Raw genomic sequence first — 22,081 nt, 5'->3', positions numbered from 1 at the left:
AAGAAGTTGTTGGTGAAACCCCAAAAATCCAACAAGGAAACAACAAAATCATTCCTGATTAACTGTTCTAAAGGGCAATGTCCTTTCTGGCAATTTTATTCAAATTCATTGTTGTGCTGATTAAAAACAAACCTATTCTTCCATGAGGAAAAGGAACTTTTCCACTTGGAAATGTTATGTTAGTTTAGTTAAAAAAATGAGATTCTCAATGCCTTTGTTCATCCTCTAAAATTTTTCTTAGATCCTTTTTCAGTTAGTTGCTTCTGCTATTCAATGTTATCATGAATTCATTGCATTAAACTTAGAAGAATACCTGATAGAATCAGTAGAAGCAGCAAAAAAGCCAAACAGAAGAGTTTTTAGCCATTACCGTGCATATAGAGCAACCTTAAACTATTGGAAAATGAAATTATGGAAATTGGAAGAGTTTTGAATGCAAATTTTGTGTGTTTGAGAACCAAGTTGCTCTTGTAATAAAAGCCAGAGAAACATAAATTACAAATTGCAGAAGCAAAAGGAAAATACAACTTGAAACACCTAAATCTTACACAAGCAGAACTTATTCTCAAGCTGCTATAAGGTCTGGTGTAGCACTAAAAAAAACACCTACATGTTACTGACCAGATGAGGAAGTCTATGTCTACTAGCTACTGGTATTTTTACACAAATCAAGAAAGAAGCTAAGCTAAGAAGTCCACTAAAAGTGACACTTAACTATTACATTGTAGATAAATAAGAATAATTTTGATTTCCAATAAGAACTATTGTCTCATCAATCAAAACATATCATGTAAATGTTTGATGAGAGATGATCACTAAAGTGCATGAGAAATATTCTTTTCTTTATTTAGTTACTTTCTTTGAGTAAAAGTTCGGGAAAAGTTCATTTTCATTGCATCTTCACCCATCAGGTTACATATCCCAAACCATATAAAGAGTTATAAGTGATATAATTCTAGTTAATCTTCCAAGCACATTTTCAAAGAGATTAATTTTTTTAAAGATAAAAGTAATAATTTTTATGTTATTTTGTAATGAATAGATTCTTAAGAGATTTGTTTATTTTTTTTCTCTAATATCAATTTGAATAACTTTTAACTCTAAGTCATTTGTAATTTCAATAAAAAATTCTTACCTTTCCAATAAATATTCAGTGGTCTTTGGTAATTATACTTTAGCATCAAATTCATGATCTCCAAGGTGGGGTTACGATCCACCTACAGAAACTTTGTACCAAAAGGTAACTCAAAGAAGAATAAAGTGTCAGAAAAAGGTAAAATTTTGTGTATAATGGAAAGGGAAGAAGGATTAGTGTAGTACAAGCCAAGGCCATCCTCGTCGATATACCATCCTCAAATCAATGATGCTTGACATTATCAGGAGGCTTTTGGAAAAAACAGGTAACCCAAGCCCTAGATTGTCACAAAAGGTTAAGTTTCAAGATAGTACTGTCTGATCTTTCCATTTGGATTTGAGGTTGTGATAGATGGAGTATTATATTTCCATCCCTGTGTTCCTTTGATCAAATAGTTTATGGTTTTTTTTTTTTTGCATGCAATAGGGTTTTATCGACCAAAAATTATCGAAATTTTTTTTTTCTTTATGGACAAAAGGAGTGATTGATTGGCTGTGACTAACTTTTTAAAGCAAAATAGCAGATCTTAGCAATTTTAATCAAGTTTCACTTTATGCGTAGAATTTTAATTTTTACTGATTTATTGGTGAATGAATTTATTTTTCGTAAAATGTGATTAACAGTGAAATAAAAGATTTTATTTTTGTAATTTTCGATATGATCGGAGATATTACTTGCTTCCCAAAGAAATTTGTTTGTAAACTGTTGCTAGATGCTTAGGTTAGGTAAAGTTGAAGATAGAGGGTTCCCAAAAATAGAGGTAATGTGCAAAGCTAATTTGCATCAACTAAGGAAACCAGACACATACCCATTTCAGCACTTGTGGTGGTTTTGAGAGCATAGCATCTCGAGTAATACTTAGTAATCAGAATGATCCCCTTGCCAAAGCTCCTTTGGGATTTGATAGCAAGGCTGTCTTTAGTTCCCCAGGAGCTGAAACTATATTCTCCTTATTATGTTCTACTTGTTCTGTCTGATCACAGGCACCTAGCTTGTATCATATCTGTTAGATCATAGTTGTAGTTTGAAGAGTATTTGCTTCTTCCATATATAAATAATCAGAGTTCGAAGAGTACTTATCTGTTACCATAATGAATCTTGTTTCTTCTTTTGTATTTTGTTTTTTGGTTTTTCTTGTTCCTAAGTAAAAGCTTGAACATTGTACGTAGCAATTATTTTACATATATATGATCAATATATGAAAATAAAGATGGTTTAATTCTCTCCTTACTCAAATTTGGCCCTACTACAAGCTTTTGTTACGTTTTGTTGTTTCTAAATGGGTTAACATTTATTATTTATGATTGAAAGTGACTCTACAAATATAGTTATTGAATAATAAATCTTCAATCTATTCCGATTAATTATTAAATATACACTTTTATTTATAGAATTAATCTTCACCAAAAAAAGATAATGTTCCATTGATTAATTAATCGGGAATTAACTAACACTAGCCCAAAAGGCACCTTATAATTTAATTAGTAAGTGTTTGATTCTTGAAAAGGGATCCTGAAGTTGAAGAAGAATATATTTTTCTGTAAAATAATAAATTTGGAGGGATCACTTCAACCTTTATAGTAATATTTTTATTTTAACTTTTGACTGGAAGAGATAAGGAATGAAAAAAAAGAATATTTTTCACGTGTCGTGCATATACATATAAATGTTTATAAGCAATTGTATTTTTTTTAACATTAACTAAATTTTCATTTTAAAAATATTTTTTTAATATTTAATGCAATATTTTTACTAAACTTAAATAGAAATCATACATTCATTATAAAAAAGATCATGCATTAATTAACAACTATCTACATGATTTTTTAACTTTTCGAATCATATATGATTATTATTACTATGATTAATTAATACATAAAAAATATGTTCTTTAAAAAAAGTCAAGAATGCGTTTTATCTTGTTTTTTAAAAAAGAATATATATTAGTGCTAGCATTTGTTTATAAATCGTGCTAGATGCTAAGGCTAGCTGAAGATGAAGCTAGAGGGTTCCTATAAATAGAAGTAATGTTTAAAGTTAATTTGTATCAAAACTAAAAAAACTAAACACATGAGCATTTAGCTCATAGATCGATACATTATTTCACATTATACATTTGTTTAAAGAGTAAAGTTCGATCCTCCTCCTTCAATTATTAAAAGAAAAAAACTAAAGAAACCAGGCACATAACCAGTTAGCACTTGGGGTTTTGAAAGTATGGCATCTCGAGTAGCAGTTCATAATCAGAATGATCGCCTTGCTAAAGCTGGTTCAGAAGCCTTCTCCCTGCTAGATGAATTATATGGGCGGCCGCAAGGAAGAAGGGCTGCCGGGAGGGTGGCTCCTCACCAATATCCTAATTATCAGCGTCCCTACAAGGGGAATGGAAGCCAAGATTGTAATATCAGAGAGCCTATCATCACTAGCGCTGAGGCAGCTCGCTTGTATGGTGGGACTATTATAGGAAGAGAACAGGCTGCTGCTGGCACAGGTGCGCCTGCCAACAAGTTTGAATACTTTTCATCAGCGCCACAAGCAGGGACTTCAAATATTAGCAGCAGCGAGGCGGCTGAATATTATGGTGGGTTACTGTTTATGGATTATGGCTACAGAAGGAAGCCTTACAGAACAGCTGCACCTGCCAACAAGGTTGATTGTGATGATGCAAACTTAGACATCAAGCATTTACCACACCAAGTTCAGGAACCAAGCTTAAAACCTGCCACTGTTATCTCAACCAATTCAAAATCATCATCATGCTCCGAAGGAACGCACAAACCGAAAGGAAAACCTTGACAGATTCAAAATAAGCAGCTTATCTTGGTTGTATCCACTGATCTATTTTAGTTTATCTTACTTGTTCTGTATGATCACATGCACCTTGTGTCATATCTGTCAGATCATATTTGTAATTTAAAGAGTATTTCCTCCTCCTATACATAAATAAACATAGCCTGAACTAGTCTTGTGTTGAATTTTTTGCTTTTCCCGTTCATAGGTAAAAGCTAGCTCGAAGATGTACATTTTCGTATATCACTGCCAATTTACGGTCCATGTAGCAATTCATTTACATTCTGGGGCTTCGGCCGTGAAAGCTCCTTTTCATTATATCAGAGACCCAAATTTATTCTCTCAACATGATCATAACTCAATTACAGTTTTCTTGATTAATTAAATTATAAATTACAGTTTTCTTCATTAAAAATTAATACTTAATTACAGTTTTCTTGATTAATTAAATTATAAATTAGCAACACTAGCCAACAAAAGGTGCCTAGTTTATCAGTAAGGTGTGATATTCTTGACAAGGGATCCTGAAGTTGGGGGGGGGGGGGGAGAATATATCTTTATATAAAGAATAAATTTGCAGGGATCAATTTTCAACATTTGTAATGATATTTTGTGTTTCACTTTTGACTGGAAAAGATAAGCAAAGAAAGAAGAATATTGTACAGATGTTGCTTATAGACTATACATTAATTATAAAAATCTATATATATATATATATATCACCTTCATAAATATCTACAAACTCTTTAACTTTTGAAACTGTATATAATTAAGATTATCGTGATTAATTAATCCATAGAAAAAGATTCTGCAATATGAGGAATTTACTGATACATCAACTTGGAAGGGAATCTTTTAATTCTTAAAAGAAAAAAAAAATTGCAGGCATATCTTTTCGAAAACTTGCTATATATATATATATATAGTTTCTACGTCAGAGCCATGACGTTAGCCTCATGATGCCTGTTCATCTAAAGCTAAACCGACCTTGAACCTAAACCCCCCTGGAGAAAAAGGTACAAGAAGGAGGAAGAATGAGTAATGGCTACAATTTTTAGCAGTGTCCAATTCTGGTTAAATTTTGTATGTTTTGTACGATAATATACCAAAATCAATTTTTAGATGGCTGTTTAATTTTGATTGAATTAGTTTATTCTATATGATAATATTTCGAAATCAATTTTTTGAGTTTTTTTTTTAATCTCGATATGAAATTTTCACTTTTATAAAAAATTTGCTTAATTTTAAATTGAATTATGTATACTAATTGATTAGATGAATAATTTTTTGATATCTAATATACGAAATTGAAGTAAAGTCATACGGTAGGAAGGAATCCATGGTCCATGGAGTTTTCAGGGGGGATGCATTTCTTTGTGTGATATATATTCACCATCATTTATATCTTCCCAAAAGAATGGCTCTAGAAAAATGGGGGCACTTTACTGACAAAATTGCAGCAAGACAAAGTCCCACAAGCAGACAATATACTGGCTTTGGATTAGCTGTAAATGGTTATGGGCAATTTCCCATCAATGATTGATCAAGAATAATGGAATCACGAAAAGTTGGGACATAGGAAACACACCTACCCTTTTTCTATCTTCTTTAGTTAAGAAAGAGAAGATATTCTTCTTAGACTAGGAAGCTGGAAGCAAACTTCCACTCTCAAACATGACTTCCTCTATATATATAGAGCCTCAGCTCCTGACAATTTCACAGCAAAACAAACGAAACTTACATGTAAGCATGGCATACCATCAGGTCGATTACCTTCAACAGGTTGCATTAGATGGTTTCTCCATAATAGAGAAGCACTATGGCAGAGGGAATCAGAGGCATACTCCTCCTCCTCCTCCTGCTGGAAGGCAAGGCCAGTATCATCGTCAGAAGCTAGCCCCTAACCAGTATCAGATGCCATATTCTAATCAAGAACCGCAAGCGTATGACAGCAAAAAAGAGCCTGACCTCAGGAGCTATCGTCCGGCCACCAAACAGCAGCGCTACGAAACATGGTACTTTGTACCAGTGCCTCAAGCTCCTATAAAGGGAGGGACTTCAATCAGCAGCACCGAGGCAGCTGAGACTTATGGTGGGATACTGTTTATGGATTATGGTTACTAAAGTTATAACCCTTGTCGTCGGGGATATAGGTAACCTTCTTTGCCTTTGGCCTTGTTAAGTTTTACTTTTCTTTGTTTTCAGGAAAAATAGTGCTTGCTAGTACTTAGACTTATGCCTGCTTAGCAGGGAGTAACATCAATGTATTATTTCCAGACCTTGTAGCAGGTGTAAAATAAGCTATGCTTGTAATTAAGCTTATGAGTTGAAGTTGTTCGTATGAAAGTGACTCGAAAATTATAATTTTATAATAAACAATTATTTTAATGTCTCGTCGATAATGAAACATATCCCTAATTGTATTGATGCTTGCAAAAACTAAAATTTCTCAAGTTCTTTTTGTTATACCTGAGAGTAGACCCTCAAGTGCCCTGGGGTTGTGTTTGATCCGATTGGCAACCACGCGAGTGGTTTTGATTCTTTTTTTCTAGACAGGGAAAGTGATGGCATGGGTTATGTCCTGCTATGAGTTAACCTGCATCACAACTTTATTCAAAGAGATTAATTTCTTAACAGATAGGTAGGCAAAAGTAAGGATTTTAACCTAATAAGATGAATTCCATGATCATTGACTCAACTTAGGCAAGGTAAATAATCCAATTTATGATATCAAATTAACATCCATGCATGCATGAATATGATGCGCATCACCGGATGCAATGCTCTTCCACAGATTGATATAAAGGGAAAAGAAAATTTCAATATAATTGTTGTGTTGTATTGATTGTGGCCAAAAGAAAATTTCAATATAATAGTTGTATTTCGAAAAACAATGACTTTATTTAGAAATTTTTTTTCGTTCTTAAATGTTTATTTTTTTTCATTTTCATGAAAATTAGAATAAAAACCATAATTATGATATATTTAATATTAAAGTTTAAAATTTTTTATAAATATAGATATTCAATATACTTTTTAATATGAAAAATAAATTTGTAATATAAAAATAATAGTAGTGTTAGGTGTTTGAAAATAAGAAGAAGAAGACTACTTCATTTCGAGACATCCCATGGACAAAGGAAAAGGAATGGACGTATACCGAATAATCAAAGCAGCGCTTAATTGTTTGGCTTAGTGGATTGGATTAACAGGAAATTTTAGTAATTCTTGTTCTAGATTATATATATATATATATTATCAAATTATCAATGAAATGAATTGATTTTGTATGGGAATATAATTAAAATTTAAGTTGTTATGATTTTGTTCCAAACAAATCTTAATGGAGCTTTCGTTTTTATATTAACTCTTTACCTACCTTTGGGACCTCCATTTTTTTGACCATGAAATGAACATTATCTAACCCAAATAACATGCATTTCTAGCTTTGTTGTGTAGAAAAGGAATATTTTCTGTACTGGTCCTACATGAGAAACCCTTTTATTTTTTTATTTAGAATACGAAAATGTTTAAACTCTTTCAAAACTGTTTAATTAAAGTTGATCAGAAAAGGATTGAAACAACCCATCCTGAAGCATCCAACTAGTACTCTTTTTTTATCTCGAAAATAAAATTCCAAGGTATAATTCTCATGACACCCTTTAGAACATAGAATAATAGCAGAAAAAGATGAGATCTCGGGGTTCTTTTTGGCAAAGAGACTAGGGGATGGCTAAGCTTTTCCAGATGCGAATCTGATTTTTATGAGTTAAATTAATACTAATAATCATTTAACAGCAACATAAAATTAATACTAATAATCATTTAACAGCAACATAAAGTTTATTTCTTTGTTCTCCAATTCCCTATCCATCGTAAGCATATGGAAGTCCCACAAGGCTACCTCTATGTATGCGAAATATTCACCATCTTATCTTACCGTGTGGGCAATAATAGGTCCAAAATCAGATAATTTGATAGGAATAAGTACCAAATTTTTAAATGATTAGGCGTTCCAATTTCATTATTATCCATGTCAATCAAGAATGGAATCACAGAAAGTTGGAGGAATAAAAATGGGGAACCTGTTTCCTTTTTTTTTCTCCTAAGAAATTTCCCTAATCTTGTTTTTCTTTTTGCTTTGATGGACACCTGAAGTGGGAAGTTAGAGGGCTTGCAGTCTCCTAAACTTCCTATATATACATATTGGGGCCTGGCCTCTAACGATATCAGACAAGGAAAAACAACACAAAGTTACTTGTTTCTGCAAAGAAAAATACTAACCATGGCATGTTCAATAGATCACCTTAAGAAGGTTGCATTAGAAGGCTTCCCCTTGATAGATGAGCTCTATGGCCGGCAGACCGGCAAGGCTCACAGGCCTGCTCCTCCTCCAACGAGAATCCAAGATCATTACTATCATCATCAGAAGCTGGCACCAAATCAATACGTTTATCATGGACCTCAATCTGTCACTGTTTTCCAAGAGCCTGATACTGGCAGCTATCGTCAAATTCAGACTGCCAAAACTATGAAAGATGGTATGTTTGCCAGGTATCCCAACCTCGAAGGGGGTCTGCAACAATTAGCAGCGAAGATGCAGCTGCAAACTATGGTGGGAAACTGCTTAATGACTGGTAAAACTAAACAAAAACAGCGTGCTTAAATTCTACTGTAAGCATAAAATAAATTTGTCCCTAAATAATTGAGATTCAAAGCATAAAGTATTTGTGTATCGAAATAATTGAGATTCAAAGCATATATGAATAAAGTTTGTAAAATAAAGAAATTCTCTTTAACTTTTTTATAGTTTCTTTTTTTGAACTGATGATGATTGATCTTTTCGAATAAGAAGAATAAATTATTTATATTTTTTTATATTTAATTTATTACAAAGATTATGAATAAATTTATAATGTATATTTTTAATTAAAAATTTTTATAATATTGATATTCAATGATGATTTTACGTTGTAATATTTAAAAAAAATTATGAAATAAATAAAATCAAAATAAGTGATTACCTAATACAATACTTGGGCCAGAAGGGCTGGAAAAGCCCAAATACAAAACACTAATTGGGCCAGAGGGGCTGAAAAAGCCCAAATTTTTGAACCCGAAACGACCAATTCCAAAGCCCAAAGCATAACCGACGCAATCGATTTTACCGGGGTGGCAGAAAACCAGCCAGAAGTACCGCGCCATGCCATGCAGGAGTGTAGAGCAGCCATAGGCGCGTGCTAGGAACGGCAGGGTGGCTACGTTGGGCGTGACAGTCTATGGAGGGCGAAGCGGTTACACTTGGAAAGGAGAGCCCGTTGTTTGGACTCAAAGAGACGATGAGGGAGACGACTCGAAGGGCGCTTCACAGTTATCAGAGAAGAAGATCAGTTTGTTCCAATGCAATGCCGAGTGCCCAATGCTTCTCAGTCGAATAACTTGCGAAAGGCCGTTTCTTTCTTCGCCGCTCTTTCTCTTTTTGTGGCTATTTATACCTCTCTTCTTTTCCTTTTCTAACACCCCTTCCTTCGCTTCACCCCATTTCCTCTGATTTGTTTCTCTGCGGATTCTTTTGATAGAAAACCATGCCGAACACAATGAGAGATAGGATCCAGGATACCCTCTCTGCCTATCGTAACGAGCTTGTTTCTCTCCTTTCCAGGTCTCTCTCTCTCTCTCTCTCTCTCTCTTTCTCGTTTGTTTCTGCTAAGAGGTTTTGTTGGTGTGAAAATGAAAGTGCTTTCTGGGTTTTTGCTTATTGTTTATTCTTTGTTTATGAAGGTATGTTGCTCAGGGAAAAGGGATATTGCAATCTCATCACCTGATAGATGAGCTTATCAAGTCTGTTAAAGAAGATGAGGCCATGCAGAAACTCAGGGATAGTCCCTTTTTCAAAGTTCTAGAATCTGCGCAGGTGAAAGCCCCCCCGTAGCAGCCCTTGACATGTCTACCCAGAAATTTTCATTAGATTAGAAAGTAGAATATGTTGTTTATGTACCATTTTCACTTCATGTTTTTGAGTTGTACTTTACAGGAAGCTATAGTTCTGCCTCCATTTGTGGCTATAGCAGTTCGTCCAAGGCCAGGTGTCTGGGAGTATGTTCGGGTTAATGTTTACGAACTCAGTGTAGATCATTTGAGTGTTCCAGAGTATCTTCGATTCAAGGAAGAACTCGTGGATGGAGGGTAAGAATTCCATTTTTATGCTATAGCTCAAAGCTGCGGAGATTATTACTCTGTTTTCACTTTCGAAATGAATTCTCAAATGCTTGTAATCTGTGATATGATTGCATGTTGTAAACAAGCTGGTTCTGCTTAACTTTTACTTCTTCTTTCTGTTGTTCAAAAATTCATTTAAAAGTGGAATTTCCCTGTAGGTGCAATGACAACTATGTGCTTGAACTTGATTTTGAGCCATTTAATGCCAATTTCCCCAGACCAACTCGTTCAACATCCATTGGCAATGGAGTTCAGTTCCTTAACCGTCACCTATCTTCGATCATGTTCCGCAACAAAGAAAGCTTGGAACCTTTGCTCGATTTTCTTCGTGCACACAAACATGATGGTCATGTTAGTCTTACTTGAGCCTTGGGGTTTTTATCTTATCATCTAAATTTGTTTTAGCTCAGAATTGGTGTTTCTTTTAGCTTCCACTGCTGAATAGTTTCATGCACCGTACAGCAAATGAGCGTTCCTTCAAAAGTGGTTGAAAATTCCTCTTTGCCTTGCATGCTAATCTCCAAATAAATAATCATCTCACTCTATGATGTCAAATTCATAAAGCTAAGACACGGGAAGAAATAATAATTAAAGTTGTTTCAGCAACAGATTGGAAATCAATTTCTTTAAAATGTTGAGGTTGTGTTATGTAGGCAATGATGCTGAATGATCGCATACAGAACATTTCCAAACTTCGGTCTGCCTTGGCAAGGGCAGCTGAATACCTTTCTAAGCTCCCATCTGAAACACCATATACTGAGTTTGAGTTTGAGTGAGTGGTTACAGTTTCTCTAATCTGTTTCAATTATTGCTTTGAGTCACTTGCAAGATGTCTATCTGATTTAACTTCTGCAGTTTACAAGGAATGGGATTTGAGAGAGGTTGGGGTGATACAACACAACGGGTTTCAGAGACGATGCATCTTCTTTTGGACATCCTTCATGCTCCTGACCCATCTACCTTGGAGACATTTCTTGGAAGAATTCCTATGGTGTTCAATGTCGTCATTGTGTCTCCACATGGTTACTTTGGTCAAGCAAATGTCTTAGGTTTGCCTGACACTGGTGGACAGGTATTGTTATTGCATATTTTGTTTGATAATCTTTGATGTTTATAACCATATAGCCAAAGTAAAGTTTTGTAACAACTGCTCATTATTTGCCATCTAAGCTGCTAGAAATTACCTCCATTTCCGTCAAAGACAATTACATATAAGTATTTGCCATGACTATAAACTGTACGTCTGTACCTATCCAACACAGATCGTCTACATACTTGATCAAGTGCGAGCATTAGAGAATGAAATGCTTCTCAGAATACAAAAGCAGGGGCTAGATGTAATCCCAAAAATCCTCATAGTAAGTGTCTTAATCCTCAATTGACTTGGTAATTCTCTCGTACTGGCATTCTTAATTCCATTCCTATACTTAGCAAAGAAGTTCTTTTATTCAGGAACTAATACATGATAAGTTGATTGATATTTATGTTTACCCTCTCCATTTGCTGAGTTTGGCATATGGCTCCTGATATTGCATCTTTCAATGCATGCTGATTTAAGGTTACCCGACTAATACCTGATGCAAAGGGAACAACATGCAACCAAAGACTAGAAAGAATTAGTGGAACGGAACATACTCATATCCTGAGGGTGCCTTTTAGAACAGAGAATGTTATCCTAAGGAAATGGATTTCGAGGTTTGATGTGTGGCCATACTTGGAAACTTTTGCAGAGGTAAACATCAGCAGAGTTTTATCATGCTATCCTTTTGCTTCCTGTGTTAGTCCTAAATTAACGTGCACACATATACACTCCTAAATTGGTGGTTACTTCTGGCTGTTGTCAGGATGCATCAAATGAAATTGCTGCAGAGTTACAGGGTGTACCAGATCTGATAATTGGCAACTACAGTGATGGAAATCTTGTTGCATCTCTGTTATCGTACAAACTAGGAATCACACAGGTTCTCTTTGATATTTCTAATAATTACTAGCTACAATAAAAAGACGAGTTTACATCCAAGGGTTATTATCTGCTCCTGATTTTCTTCTTTACCTCTATTTCCATGTAGTGCAACATTGCACATGCATTAGAAAAAACAAAGTATCCTGATTCTGACATATACTGGAGAAAATATGAGGACAAGTACCACTTTGCAAGTCAATTTACTGCAGACCTTATTGCAATGAACAATGCTGATTTTATAATTACCAGTACATACCAAGAAATTGCTGGGAGGTAAGTAAGATTTTTTGTGATTTTGGAATGTAATCATTAATTCTCTTTCTGGGGCAATCTCAATAACTACAATAAACTTTTGAAAGACCATAGTTGTTCATATATTAATAATGAAGTTTTTTCCTCTCACAAATATATTCTGATACAATTATTTCTTTGTTCATTAGGAGCATCATGGTTTCTGAAGTCATTCACTTTAGCACCATGTTATATTAATGAAGTGATAGCTCCTTTTCTTGTCATGTTACTAACATACCACATTTCCCCTGTCTCAGCAAGAATAATGTTGGACAATATGAGAGCCACACAGCTTTCACTCTTCCAGGGCTGTACCGAGTTGTCCATGGCATAGATGTTTTCGATCCAAAGTTTAACATTGTCTCCCCAGGTGCAGATATGTGCATATATTTTCCATACTCTGACAAGGAAAGAAGACTTACTGCTTTACATGGTTCCATTGAAGAACTCTTATATGATCCTGAGCAAAATGATGAGCATGTGTGAGTAACTTTCAATGATCAAATTAATTTACCTTAGGTTTTATATCCACTTAGCTACTAGTATTTTATCTATCTCTATGTATACAGTTGTGTAAGTGACACTACTTTAGGTGACATCATCAAAGATGACCCTCTTAGGCACATATCTTATGCTCTATAGAAATACTCAGAGGGCATAACCTTTGGACCAGAAATAAACCTATTACTAATACTAACCATGTTTTGATTGTTTTATGATTAAATTCATAATTTTAGCCTGAACCTGATCTGCTATTTCATTTATGCTAATGTAGTGGTATATTGAGTGATCAATCAAAGCCTATCATATTTTCCATGGCAAGACTTGATAGGGTGAAAAATTTAACGGGCCTTGTTGAGTGCTATGGTAAGAGCAGCCGGCTAAGAGAACTGGTTAATCTAGTGATTGTTGGTGGTTACATGGATGTGAAGAAATCCCAGGATAGAGAAGAAATGTCAGAGATTGAAAAAATGCATGATCTGATAAAGCAATACAATTTGCTTGGTCAGTTTCGCTGGATACAAGCACAAATGAATCGCGCCCGTAACGGTGAGCTCTACCGCTACATTGCAGATACCAAGGGTGCTTTTGTGCAGGTATGTCTTATAGATGTGGGATGGAATTACTAGGTTTAAGACATTAAATCTCTGAACAATTTAACATATTCCTTTGATCCTCTTGCAGCCTGCTTTCTATGAAGCTTTTGGTCTCACAGTTGTGGAAGCCATGACTTGTGGGCTTCCAACATTTGCCACTTGTCATGGTGGCCCTGCTGAGATCATTGAGCATGGTATTTCGGGGTTTCATGTGGACCCCTATCACCCTGATCAGGTTGCTGCTAGCATGATTGACTTTTTTGAACGTTGCCAGAACGATCCCAGTTGCTGGGACAAGATATCAGATGGAGGCCTTCAAAGAATCTATGAAAGGTTTAGTATTGCCTGATGAAGCTGTACAAGGAAAACATTGTTTCTTCTTGATTGATTTAACGAGTCTTATGATCTATTCTGTAGGTTCACATGGAAGATATATTCTGAAAGGTTACTGGCACAAGCCGGAGTATATGGCTTCTGGAAGCTCGTATCTAAGCTTGACAGGAGAGAGACACGGCGGTACTTGGAGATGTTTTACATTCTCAAGTTCCGGAATCTGGTTGGTATTTCATTTATTGCATATCCTGGGGATGTGTCCTCAAACCTGTTTCACCATCTATACATAGAACCTATTCCTAGAAACTCAATCTAGCGTTGCATTTTCTGTTCCAGGTGAAGTCCATTCCGATGGCAGTGGAGGAGCAGCATTGAAATTCTTGCAATGAATAATCAAAAGTTGGCATGTATGTTTCCTATGTGCGTTCTACACTTCCCAGTTTGCGAGAACAATGCTTTAATCGTGTTTGGATGAACATTGTTGTCCCTTTCGATGCTATCTAAGTCTTCTTCGTTGGAAAGTTTATAATCGTGGATGTCGCATGTCTCGAGAAAATAATTTGTTTTAATCTCACGTCGGGTATGTATGATCCGTGACGCATTCACTTTGGATGGAAATGTCTGGTTTTCTCACGAAAAGATGCCTTTCTTCTGCATTGGACTGCATATTTGACCTCTTCAATATATCTTGTTGCAACCAATTGCCGAACGGATAAGATATATACCAACCTTTGCAATGTTAGGTTTGTACTGTTTTTAATCAAATAAGCTTCCGTATAGAGAGGGCATGTATTTAATTTTAATTAAGATAAAGATTATTGAAAGAAAGAGAGTTTCCTTTTTGTTTTCGTCTCCGTACACAATTATTTACCTTCAACCCTACTTTTTGCCATCATTAAACACAAATTACTATAAAAGTAACAACACTGGACCAGATCGTGTGGATCGAAACTTTGGTTTAATGCCATCGCGTGGTGCTTTAAATGCATTTAAAGATAAGATAATTAATTTCATATTAACTTTACATCAATCAAATCTGCTTAATTTGTATGTAATACTTTTAATTTATTTAACTAATACATTTAAAGACATAATAATTTTATATCTTAAATGGATAAATTTCTTAATTAATTGTATTGTCATATTAATTCGTAAAATATAATAGGTTTAATTTATTATACTTATTTAAACAAGATAATCATATTTAAATGAATTATTAGTTATATTATAATTTTGTCTTGTGATATAAAATTTAATTTAATTTGCTTAATTGACGTGTTGTACGTATTTATATAAATATTTAAAATTTTAATTTATTTAATTCATTATGTCAAATTTCGTATTTATAAATAATATGATAAAATTAATTACATTACTTAAAAAATAACGTTAAAAAGCATCTCTAAAACATTGTTCTAGATGTTTTTATTAAAAGAAAAAAAAAAAAAAGGAAGCGACAAGTATTAGCAAGCACACTTCCTCGAGCTGGTAAGAGAAATGCATTAAAAATTCCTCAACTTGCCTTTGATTATTTAATCTTCTAACGTTATCTTCAAGCTCGATTTTTTTAAAGGTTAATAAATTTCAAGTTGGTCTCGTTTGGAATACGTTTAATCAGAAACGATTTTCTCCCGTCAGCAAAATCTGATAACTGTCTTCTATCTGTTTCCTTATTTTGTTTCTTTTTTAAATAATCGGAGGGGATTTCGTACTAGCTATGGCGAATCGAACGGGTGATCTGGTGGAGCCAGTGCAGGAAGCTAACAAGATCGATGTTACGGCCTTGTTTGGCTACGCCGCTGCTCATGTCCCTGGATTCCCTCTCTCTCCCTCTAAATTCACTCTCTCTCAGGTATTTGTTTATTAGTTCATATGTTATTCGTCGATGGATTTGTTTTTCCTTTTGTCTTTTTTTTTTTTGGTGATTATTTGAGATTGGTGAAATCAAGTATAGTTTGGACATGGACAATCGAATCCGACGTATTTGATGGAAGTCGAAACGGGAGGGGCTGTAAAACGGTACGTTTTGAGGAAGAAGCCTCCCGGGAAGCTGCTTCAGTCTGCTCATGCCGTTGAGAGAGAATATCAGGTGAGTTCTATAGTTTTTTTAAATTGCACTGTAAAGGTTAGGACCTTGTTGCTAGTAACCAAAAGTAAATGACAAATTTTTCAAGGTGTATAACTTTGAGTAATGTTTTTATAATGATTCTTCAATTTTGAAAAGAAAATTTTAAGTCTTTATGAAAAATTCTATTTTGTGGATAGCCAGTAAAATTTACAGTGTAGAATTAGTTGAATATTTCTTTTCAAATGTATGTAAAATACTAAAAATTTTATTTATTTATTTTTTTTGGTGCATGTGTATGTCAGGTTCTCAAGGCACTAGCTGATCATACCAAGGTGCCAGTTCCGAAGGTTTTCTGTTTATGTAATGACCCAAGCGTGATTGGAACTGCATTTTACATAATGGAGTACTTGGAAGGTCGCATATTTGTGGACAACAAGCTACCAGTAAGACTGTAATATTTAAATATATTGAATTTGTAGTTGAAGTTTGTAATATTAGTTTTCTTGATGAGATGATGTGGTTTTTCCTTGCACTTTTGAGGTTGCGAATTGAATTCTATCGCTAATTCTGTTTGACAAGGGTGTGGCACCTGAGAGGAGGAGGGCGATATATCAGGCAACTGCCAAAGTGTTAGCTTCATTACATTCTGCTAATGTTGATGCCATTGGTTTGGGAAACTACGGGCGCCGAGATAACTATTGTAAAAGACAGGTGCATGAACTCTTTTTTTGTGCTATAAAGTCTTGCTGAGCAAATGAAGAGTACTTTTATAGAAGAATTATTATGCAAGCTTGGTCTTTAATGAGATTAATCATGTTGGATTTTGAAGGCATAAGACCTTTAAGAAAAATGAACATAAATCCTTACATGGGCTCTTACATAGCCTTTCCTTCTTCTAGATAGAGAGGTGGTTTAAACAATACCTTGCTTCAACTAGTGAGGGAAAACCAGAGAGAAATCCCAAGATGTTTGAGCTGGTTGATTGGTTACGGAAGAATATTCCTCCAGAAGACTCATCAGGTGCCACAGGAGGCCTAGTTCATGGAGATTTCCGCATTGATAATGTTGTGTTCCATCCCACTGAGGTCGGGTTCTTATTAATCTTTAATTGCTTTAAGTGTATATTTTTATCATCAACTATGCTGTATTTAAATATATTCTGATTATATTCAAAATGCCTTCCAGTCTTTGGCAATTGCACTCCAAAATTCTTAATTAGTATTCTATGCGATATTGGTAGGATTTCAGGGGATTTCTGATGTTGTATGATATCAAATTCAATATGCATAAAACTTACCTTAACGATGTGAATTATCTGATTAAAATACCTTATGAGATGCTCCTAATGTGCAGGACCGGGTTATTGGTGTTCTTGATTGGGAACTGTCTACGCTTGGAAACCAAATGTGTGATGTTGCATACAGCTGCATGGTACTTAGCTGATCTTTTCAACTTGACCATTTCGCATAAATAGAACAGTTACCTATATCTTTTGGTACTCTTACTTATCATATGCCATTTCATTTCCTCTTTACTTTTTGGTCATTGATATAGTGTTTCTCATGTAATATAGTTCATAGAGGAACCAAGTCATGTTACATCTTCTTAGCTATTGATTTCCAAAGCTCACCATTACCCCATTGGCAGCATTACATTGTACAAATTGGGCCTGAATTAGAACAACTGGGTGCCGGGCTTGAGCTCATTGGAATTCCAGAAGGGATTCCTTCACAGGCTGAATTTCTGGCAGAATACTGCTTTGAAGCTGTAAGTACCACTATACATGCCTTTGATTAATATGTACACTTAAGACACTTTTCTCATCTGATGCAGAAATTATTGTAAGCACCCCACCCTCACCCCCTCTATGGCCTTTTGGCCATGAATATGCTTAGGCTTCAATTCCCTGTATATGTGAAGCTTCTGTCAACAGTTCAGTTAACTCACTGACAGATTTACTTTTTGTCCGAAAATGTCGCAATACAGGGAAAAGCATGGCCTGTCTCTGAGTGGAAGTTCTATATTGCCTTTTCTTTGTTCCGTGGAGCATCTATCTACACAGGAGTATATAATAGATGGCTTATGGTATTCTGTGACATTAAATAGTTTGGTATTTTATTATGATTAATTACGAAAGGCCAATGCATTGATATTATGTTTTGCTAAAATTGACAATGCAGGGTAATGCTTCAGGAGGTAAACGTGCAGAACATGCAGGAAGGCAGGCTAATGGTCTCATAGCTTCTGCATTGGCGTTTGTTGCAAAGAAGACTGTGCTTCCGGAGCGTCCCCCCTCTGGTAGCTAAGCTGTTCCACCTTTTTTGCTAGCTGTGACATTTATTATTTTCCAACTATTATTTACTCTATTGCTTTCTGGACCTTTAGGAGTACCAAATTTGTAGTGATATATATTTTTTTGAATAAATTTTTAGTGAAGGACGCAAGTAAACAGAGAGTAGACGGATAATGGCAGTTTTCACATTACAGTGACGTTTTAGTGCCTTAATAGAAATGTTGTCACGGAGTTGACATTCACATTTATAGTGGGTTTTCTGAATCCAGATATGCAGATAAGATTTAAAGAGTATGTTATTGGGTAGAACCTAGCACCATTTTTGCTGTTTGATATGAGATAGAAATTTTTTGGTCTTATAAATTGCTTATAGAGTTGCATAGAAACTATTTTTTTTTCTTTAAATGTGTTTCTTCTCATCTGTAAGGTATTCCCGATGGGTTTAAACTGTACCAAACAGATACTGTTATTCCAAACTGTCAAGCTTTGTTTGGGTTAAAAGGCGTAATTGTTGCATTTCAATAAACTTATGTTGAATGACTGGCAAGACAAGAAAAAAGAGCCCTTTATTCCATCAATTTTCATGTGTGTTTTTTCAGGTCTTCTAATAGGAAAAAAAGTTTCGCTACTAATATTATATCTAAATTAGAGACATCATTTACTTTTGTTCCTCCAAGAAACAAAAGATACAGGTTTTTGCTGTGTTGTGAAGCACATAAGGCTTCTGGTAGTTCTCATGTTTTCCAATTGGATATATGACTTAAATACATAATCACAGGGGGAGTTTGTTGAAGCTTTTTAATAACAGAGTTCATAAATAAGGAAATACATCTATTTAAGGTTATGTGCTTGTAGCGGCAATACAAGACTATTTGGAAACATCGTTTAAGATCTTGGTTGTTGTGTATTTTAAAGGCCATCTTATTTTCACTTCAATTCAGTTATAAAGTTTGTGGTCCAGAGTAATTGTAAGGTGTTTTTGTTCTTTTAATTGCTGAAATCCAGTTTCACGAGGTATAAGGCAATATGGGATTGAGAACGAAGTTCGAGGCCTTCCCGAGGAAAGTGGGAGGTTTGCCCCTGGTAAAAGGGTTCAGGAATTGAGAAACAGATTGATTAAGTTCATGGAAGATCATATTTATCCTATGGAAAATGAATTCAGCAAACGTGCACAGTCTGAATTGCGTTGGACAGTGCATCCAGAGGAGGAGAAGTTAAAAGAGCTTGCAAAGAAAGAAGGGTTGTGGAATTTATGGATACCTGTATGTATCTCTAGTCTTCTACTTTAAACTCCATCTGTCACCAATTACTGTTTTTACTCATACTTGCTCTTAAAATGTTATTGTTTATATGGAAATATGATATTCTTGAGAAAATGTTTTTGTATGCAGTTTGATAGTGCTGCTAGGGCAAAAGAACTTATTTTTAATGGGAGTGAGAATGCTCACTTTGACAATGCACATGATCGTTTACTTGGTGCGGGCCTATCAAACCTTGAATATGGATACCTTTGTGAGATTATGGGTCGCTCTGTTTGGGCTCCGCAGGTGTTTAATTGTGGTGCACCAGATACTGGGAATATGGGGGTAAGAATTACATCTGGATTCCTTACAATCTATGATGACTAATTGCTTTCACTACCACATGGCCCTGTCCTGTCGGTAGTAGGTCATGATATTGCAATGATAAACATGATCTTAGGTGAAGATAAGCCATTATAGTAACTAGTAGTAGACTGAGGTAAACTCAGATGGTTCTCAAAATTGCTTCAACAAAATCAAGTCGGTGCAGCCGGAGTTGGGGAAGTACAACTACTTGATTTCTGCACAATAAATCATATTGGTTTGCTTTCGTGGCATTATGGTTCATTGTATTTCTTAGTGTTGTTTGGTTTATCATAACATTTCTTCTTTTTTTTTTTATTCATTTTAGGTACTGTTGCGGTATGGGACTAAAGAACAGCTACACGAATGGCTCATTCCATTGCTTGAGGGGAGAATTCGCTCTGGATTTGCAATGACAGAACCACAAGTTGCATCCTCTGATGCAACTAATATTGAGTGTTCCATCAAAAGGTATGTTTATCAATTCTTTAAAATGTGGAGCAATTTTATGCAAATTGTAGTGTGCATATCATCTATCTTTTTTTTTCTTAATATCATCTGTCTATCAATAAAGATTTGCATCTGAGTTTTTGCACTTCAACCCACAAAGAACATGATGAAAGGTGTTATATAACATTTTATTATCACCCCCCCCCCCCTTTTTCTTATCCTTTAATTGTGCTACTGTCATATCTGATTTATTAATCTGGTTGGAATTTGTCTTGCTATTTGCTTCTGGTACAGACAAGGAGATTCATATATCATCAATGGGACCAAGTGGTGGACTAGCGGAGCCATGGATCCAAGATGCAGAATTCTTATACTTATGGTTAGTTCTTATAGAATGGCATGGGAGGAATAAGTTCTCTACTTGTACCTAATTGGTCTAAAAAGGGTGTGATCTGAACAATATCCAGGGAAAAACTGACTTCACTGCCCATAAGTATAAGCAGCAATCCATGATCTTAGTGGATGTCCAGACTCCAGGGGTGCACATAAAGAGACCACTAACAGTGTTTGGCTTTGATGATGCACCTCATGGACATGCAGAAATCTCCTTTGAGAATGTTTGCGTGCCAGCAAAGAATATCTTATTGGGAGAAGGACGTGGATTTGAGATTGCACAGGTACCATTGCCATGTTATTGAAGGATGACAAGACTTCCATACATATTCTGTTTGGGTTTCACTCCCACAATATTCCATGTAGTGATCTTATTTTATAGTTGGTTACATCTAGTTGATTGTGGGGACCTTGAACTTTGTTGAGTGATGATACTTTTATGAGCTTCTTTCATTGATGTTTATCTTTGCTGCTGGTTATATTCTTGCAGGGAAGACTGGGCCCAGGAAGATTGCACCACTGCATGAGACTGGTTGGTGCTGCTGAGCGTGGCATGCAGTTGATGGCTCAAAGGGCTCTTCATCGGAAAACATTTGGAAAATTGATTGCTCAACATGGTTCGTTTCTTTCAGATATTGCAAAGGTAATTTAATAGTTAGAGATGTTTGCCGAGTCATTAAATTGAAAGTTGTTCATTGAATTGAAAATCGGCTGCTTCTTGCAGTGTCGAGTAGAGCTGGAGCAAACCAGGTTGTTGGTTCTTGAAGCCGCTGACCAGCTCGATCGACTTGGAAACAAGAAAGCCCGTGGCACCATTGCAATGGCCAAGGTAACCATTACTATTTGATAATTTCTGGTGTAATACGAACTTTCTTATGAAATTCTTTTTTGGATGTTGCAGGTAGCAGCTCCAAACATGGCACTGAAGGTGCTAGACATGGCGATGCAAGTACACGGTGCAGCCGGGTTATCATCCGACACAGTCCTGGCGCACCTGTGGGCCTCAGCAAGAACATTGAGAATAGCAGATGGACCTGATGAAGTGCATTTGGGCACCATCGCCAAGCTAGAACTACGGAGAGCTAAGCTTTGAAGATCAGCAATGAAAGAGAAGGAATAATCCAAGATGCAGAGGGGCATTTCCTTGTAATAATGATACACGAGAAATTTATCGTGAAAGGTGAAAGTACCATAAAAACTGTATATATTCGTTAGGTGTCTTCCTCTTGGAATTTGCAAAGGACCCACCACCAAATTTGGATGCCTCAGCTGGGAACAGTAGTCTTAATTCTTGTAACATTAATATAACAGTAATAAATAGAAAATGTTACTCCAACATCTTTCCTGTTTTGTTACTTGAATGCCAAACGTTTGCCTATCGGAATAAAATTTGAAAATTTTTTTATATTTTTTAAAAAAGTTTAAATGAGTTTTTATTTATTTTA

The 22,081-nt window shown here is 35.3% G+C and overlaps 2 protein-coding genes across 3 annotated transcripts; both read left to right on the top strand.

Moving 5' to 3' along the window:
- The first annotated feature begins 9,403 nt into the window (after nucleotides 1-9,403).
- LOC110421240 (sucrose synthase 2) lies at nucleotides 9,404-14,651 on the top strand. Its single transcript, XM_021434777.1, has 15 exons — nucleotides 9,404-9,587; nucleotides 9,707-9,839; nucleotides 9,960-10,111; nucleotides 10,303-10,495; nucleotides 10,798-10,916; nucleotides 11,000-11,216; nucleotides 11,407-11,502; nucleotides 11,703-11,876; nucleotides 11,989-12,105; nucleotides 12,214-12,380; nucleotides 12,656-12,880; nucleotides 13,174-13,495; nucleotides 13,584-13,828; nucleotides 13,913-14,051; nucleotides 14,165-14,651. Exons 1-15 carry the CDS (start codon nucleotides 9,511-9,513, stop codon nucleotides 14,201-14,203), a joined length of 2,415 nt encoding a protein of 804 aa, XP_021290452.1. The 5' UTR covers nucleotides 9,404-9,510; the 3' UTR covers nucleotides 14,204-14,651.
- A 539-nt stretch (nucleotides 14,652-15,190) lies between these two features.
- Nucleotides 15,191-22,060, top strand: IBR3 (acyl-CoA dehydrogenase-like protein). 2 transcript variants are annotated; one of them, XM_021435643.2, is made up of 18 exons: nucleotides 15,191-15,316; nucleotides 15,529-15,680; nucleotides 15,783-15,917; nucleotides 16,199-16,339; nucleotides 16,476-16,607; nucleotides 16,796-16,981; nucleotides 17,250-17,327; nucleotides 17,544-17,663; nucleotides 17,883-17,981; nucleotides 18,077-18,194; nucleotides 19,195-19,451; nucleotides 19,581-19,775; nucleotides 20,122-20,264; nucleotides 20,538-20,622; nucleotides 20,711-20,920; nucleotides 21,127-21,279; nucleotides 21,361-21,465; nucleotides 21,538-22,060. In XM_021435643.2, the coding sequence occupies exons 2-18, from the start codon at nucleotides 15,546-15,548 to the stop codon at nucleotides 21,727-21,729; spliced, it is 2,484 nt and encodes an 827-aa protein (XP_021291318.1). In that variant the 5' UTR covers nucleotides 15,191-15,316; nucleotides 15,529-15,545; the 3' UTR covers nucleotides 21,730-22,060. The 2 variants fall into 2 exon arrangements, with proteins under 2 accessions (XP_021291318.1, XP_021291319.1); XM_021435644.2 differs by having other exon boundaries at nucleotides 15,210-15,316; nucleotides 15,544-15,680.
- The last annotated feature ends 21 nt before the right edge of the window (nucleotides 22,061-22,081 follow it).

The sequence above is a fragment of the Theobroma umbraticum genome, unplaced genomic scaffold (assembly GCF_002168275.2).
Source record: "Theobroma umbraticum cultivar Fairchild unplaced genomic scaffold, ASM216827v3 scaffold_130.0, whole genome shotgun sequence".
Classification (NCBI taxonomy): domain Eukaryota; kingdom Viridiplantae; phylum Streptophyta; class Magnoliopsida; order Malvales; family Malvaceae; genus Theobroma; species Theobroma umbraticum.
This window is presented reverse-complemented; position numbering and strand designations above follow the sequence as displayed.

Coding starts and splice junctions, on each gene's coding strand:
- LOC110421240 (XM_021434777.1), top strand. CDS start 9,511: ATGCCGAACACAATGAGAGATAGGATCCAGGATACCCTCTCTGCCTAT. Junction 10,496..10,797: donor CACACAAACATGATGGTCAT/GTTAGTCTTACT, acceptor TGTGTTATGTAG/GCAATGATGCTGAATGATCG. Junction 12,106..12,213: donor ACAAACTAGGAATCACACAG/GTTCTCTTTGAT, acceptor ATTTCCATGTAG/TGCAACATTGCACATGCATT.
- IBR3 (XM_021435643.2), top strand. CDS start 15,546: ATGGCGAATCGAACGGGTGATCTGGTGGAGCCAGTGCAGGAAGCTAAC. Junction 15,681..15,782: donor CTAAATTCACTCTCTCTCAG/GTATTTGTTTAT, acceptor AATCAAGTATAG/TTTGGACATGGACAATCGAA. Junction 17,328..17,543: donor ATGTTGCATACAGCTGCATG/GTACTTAGCTGA, acceptor CCCCATTGGCAG/CATTACATTGTACAAATTGG.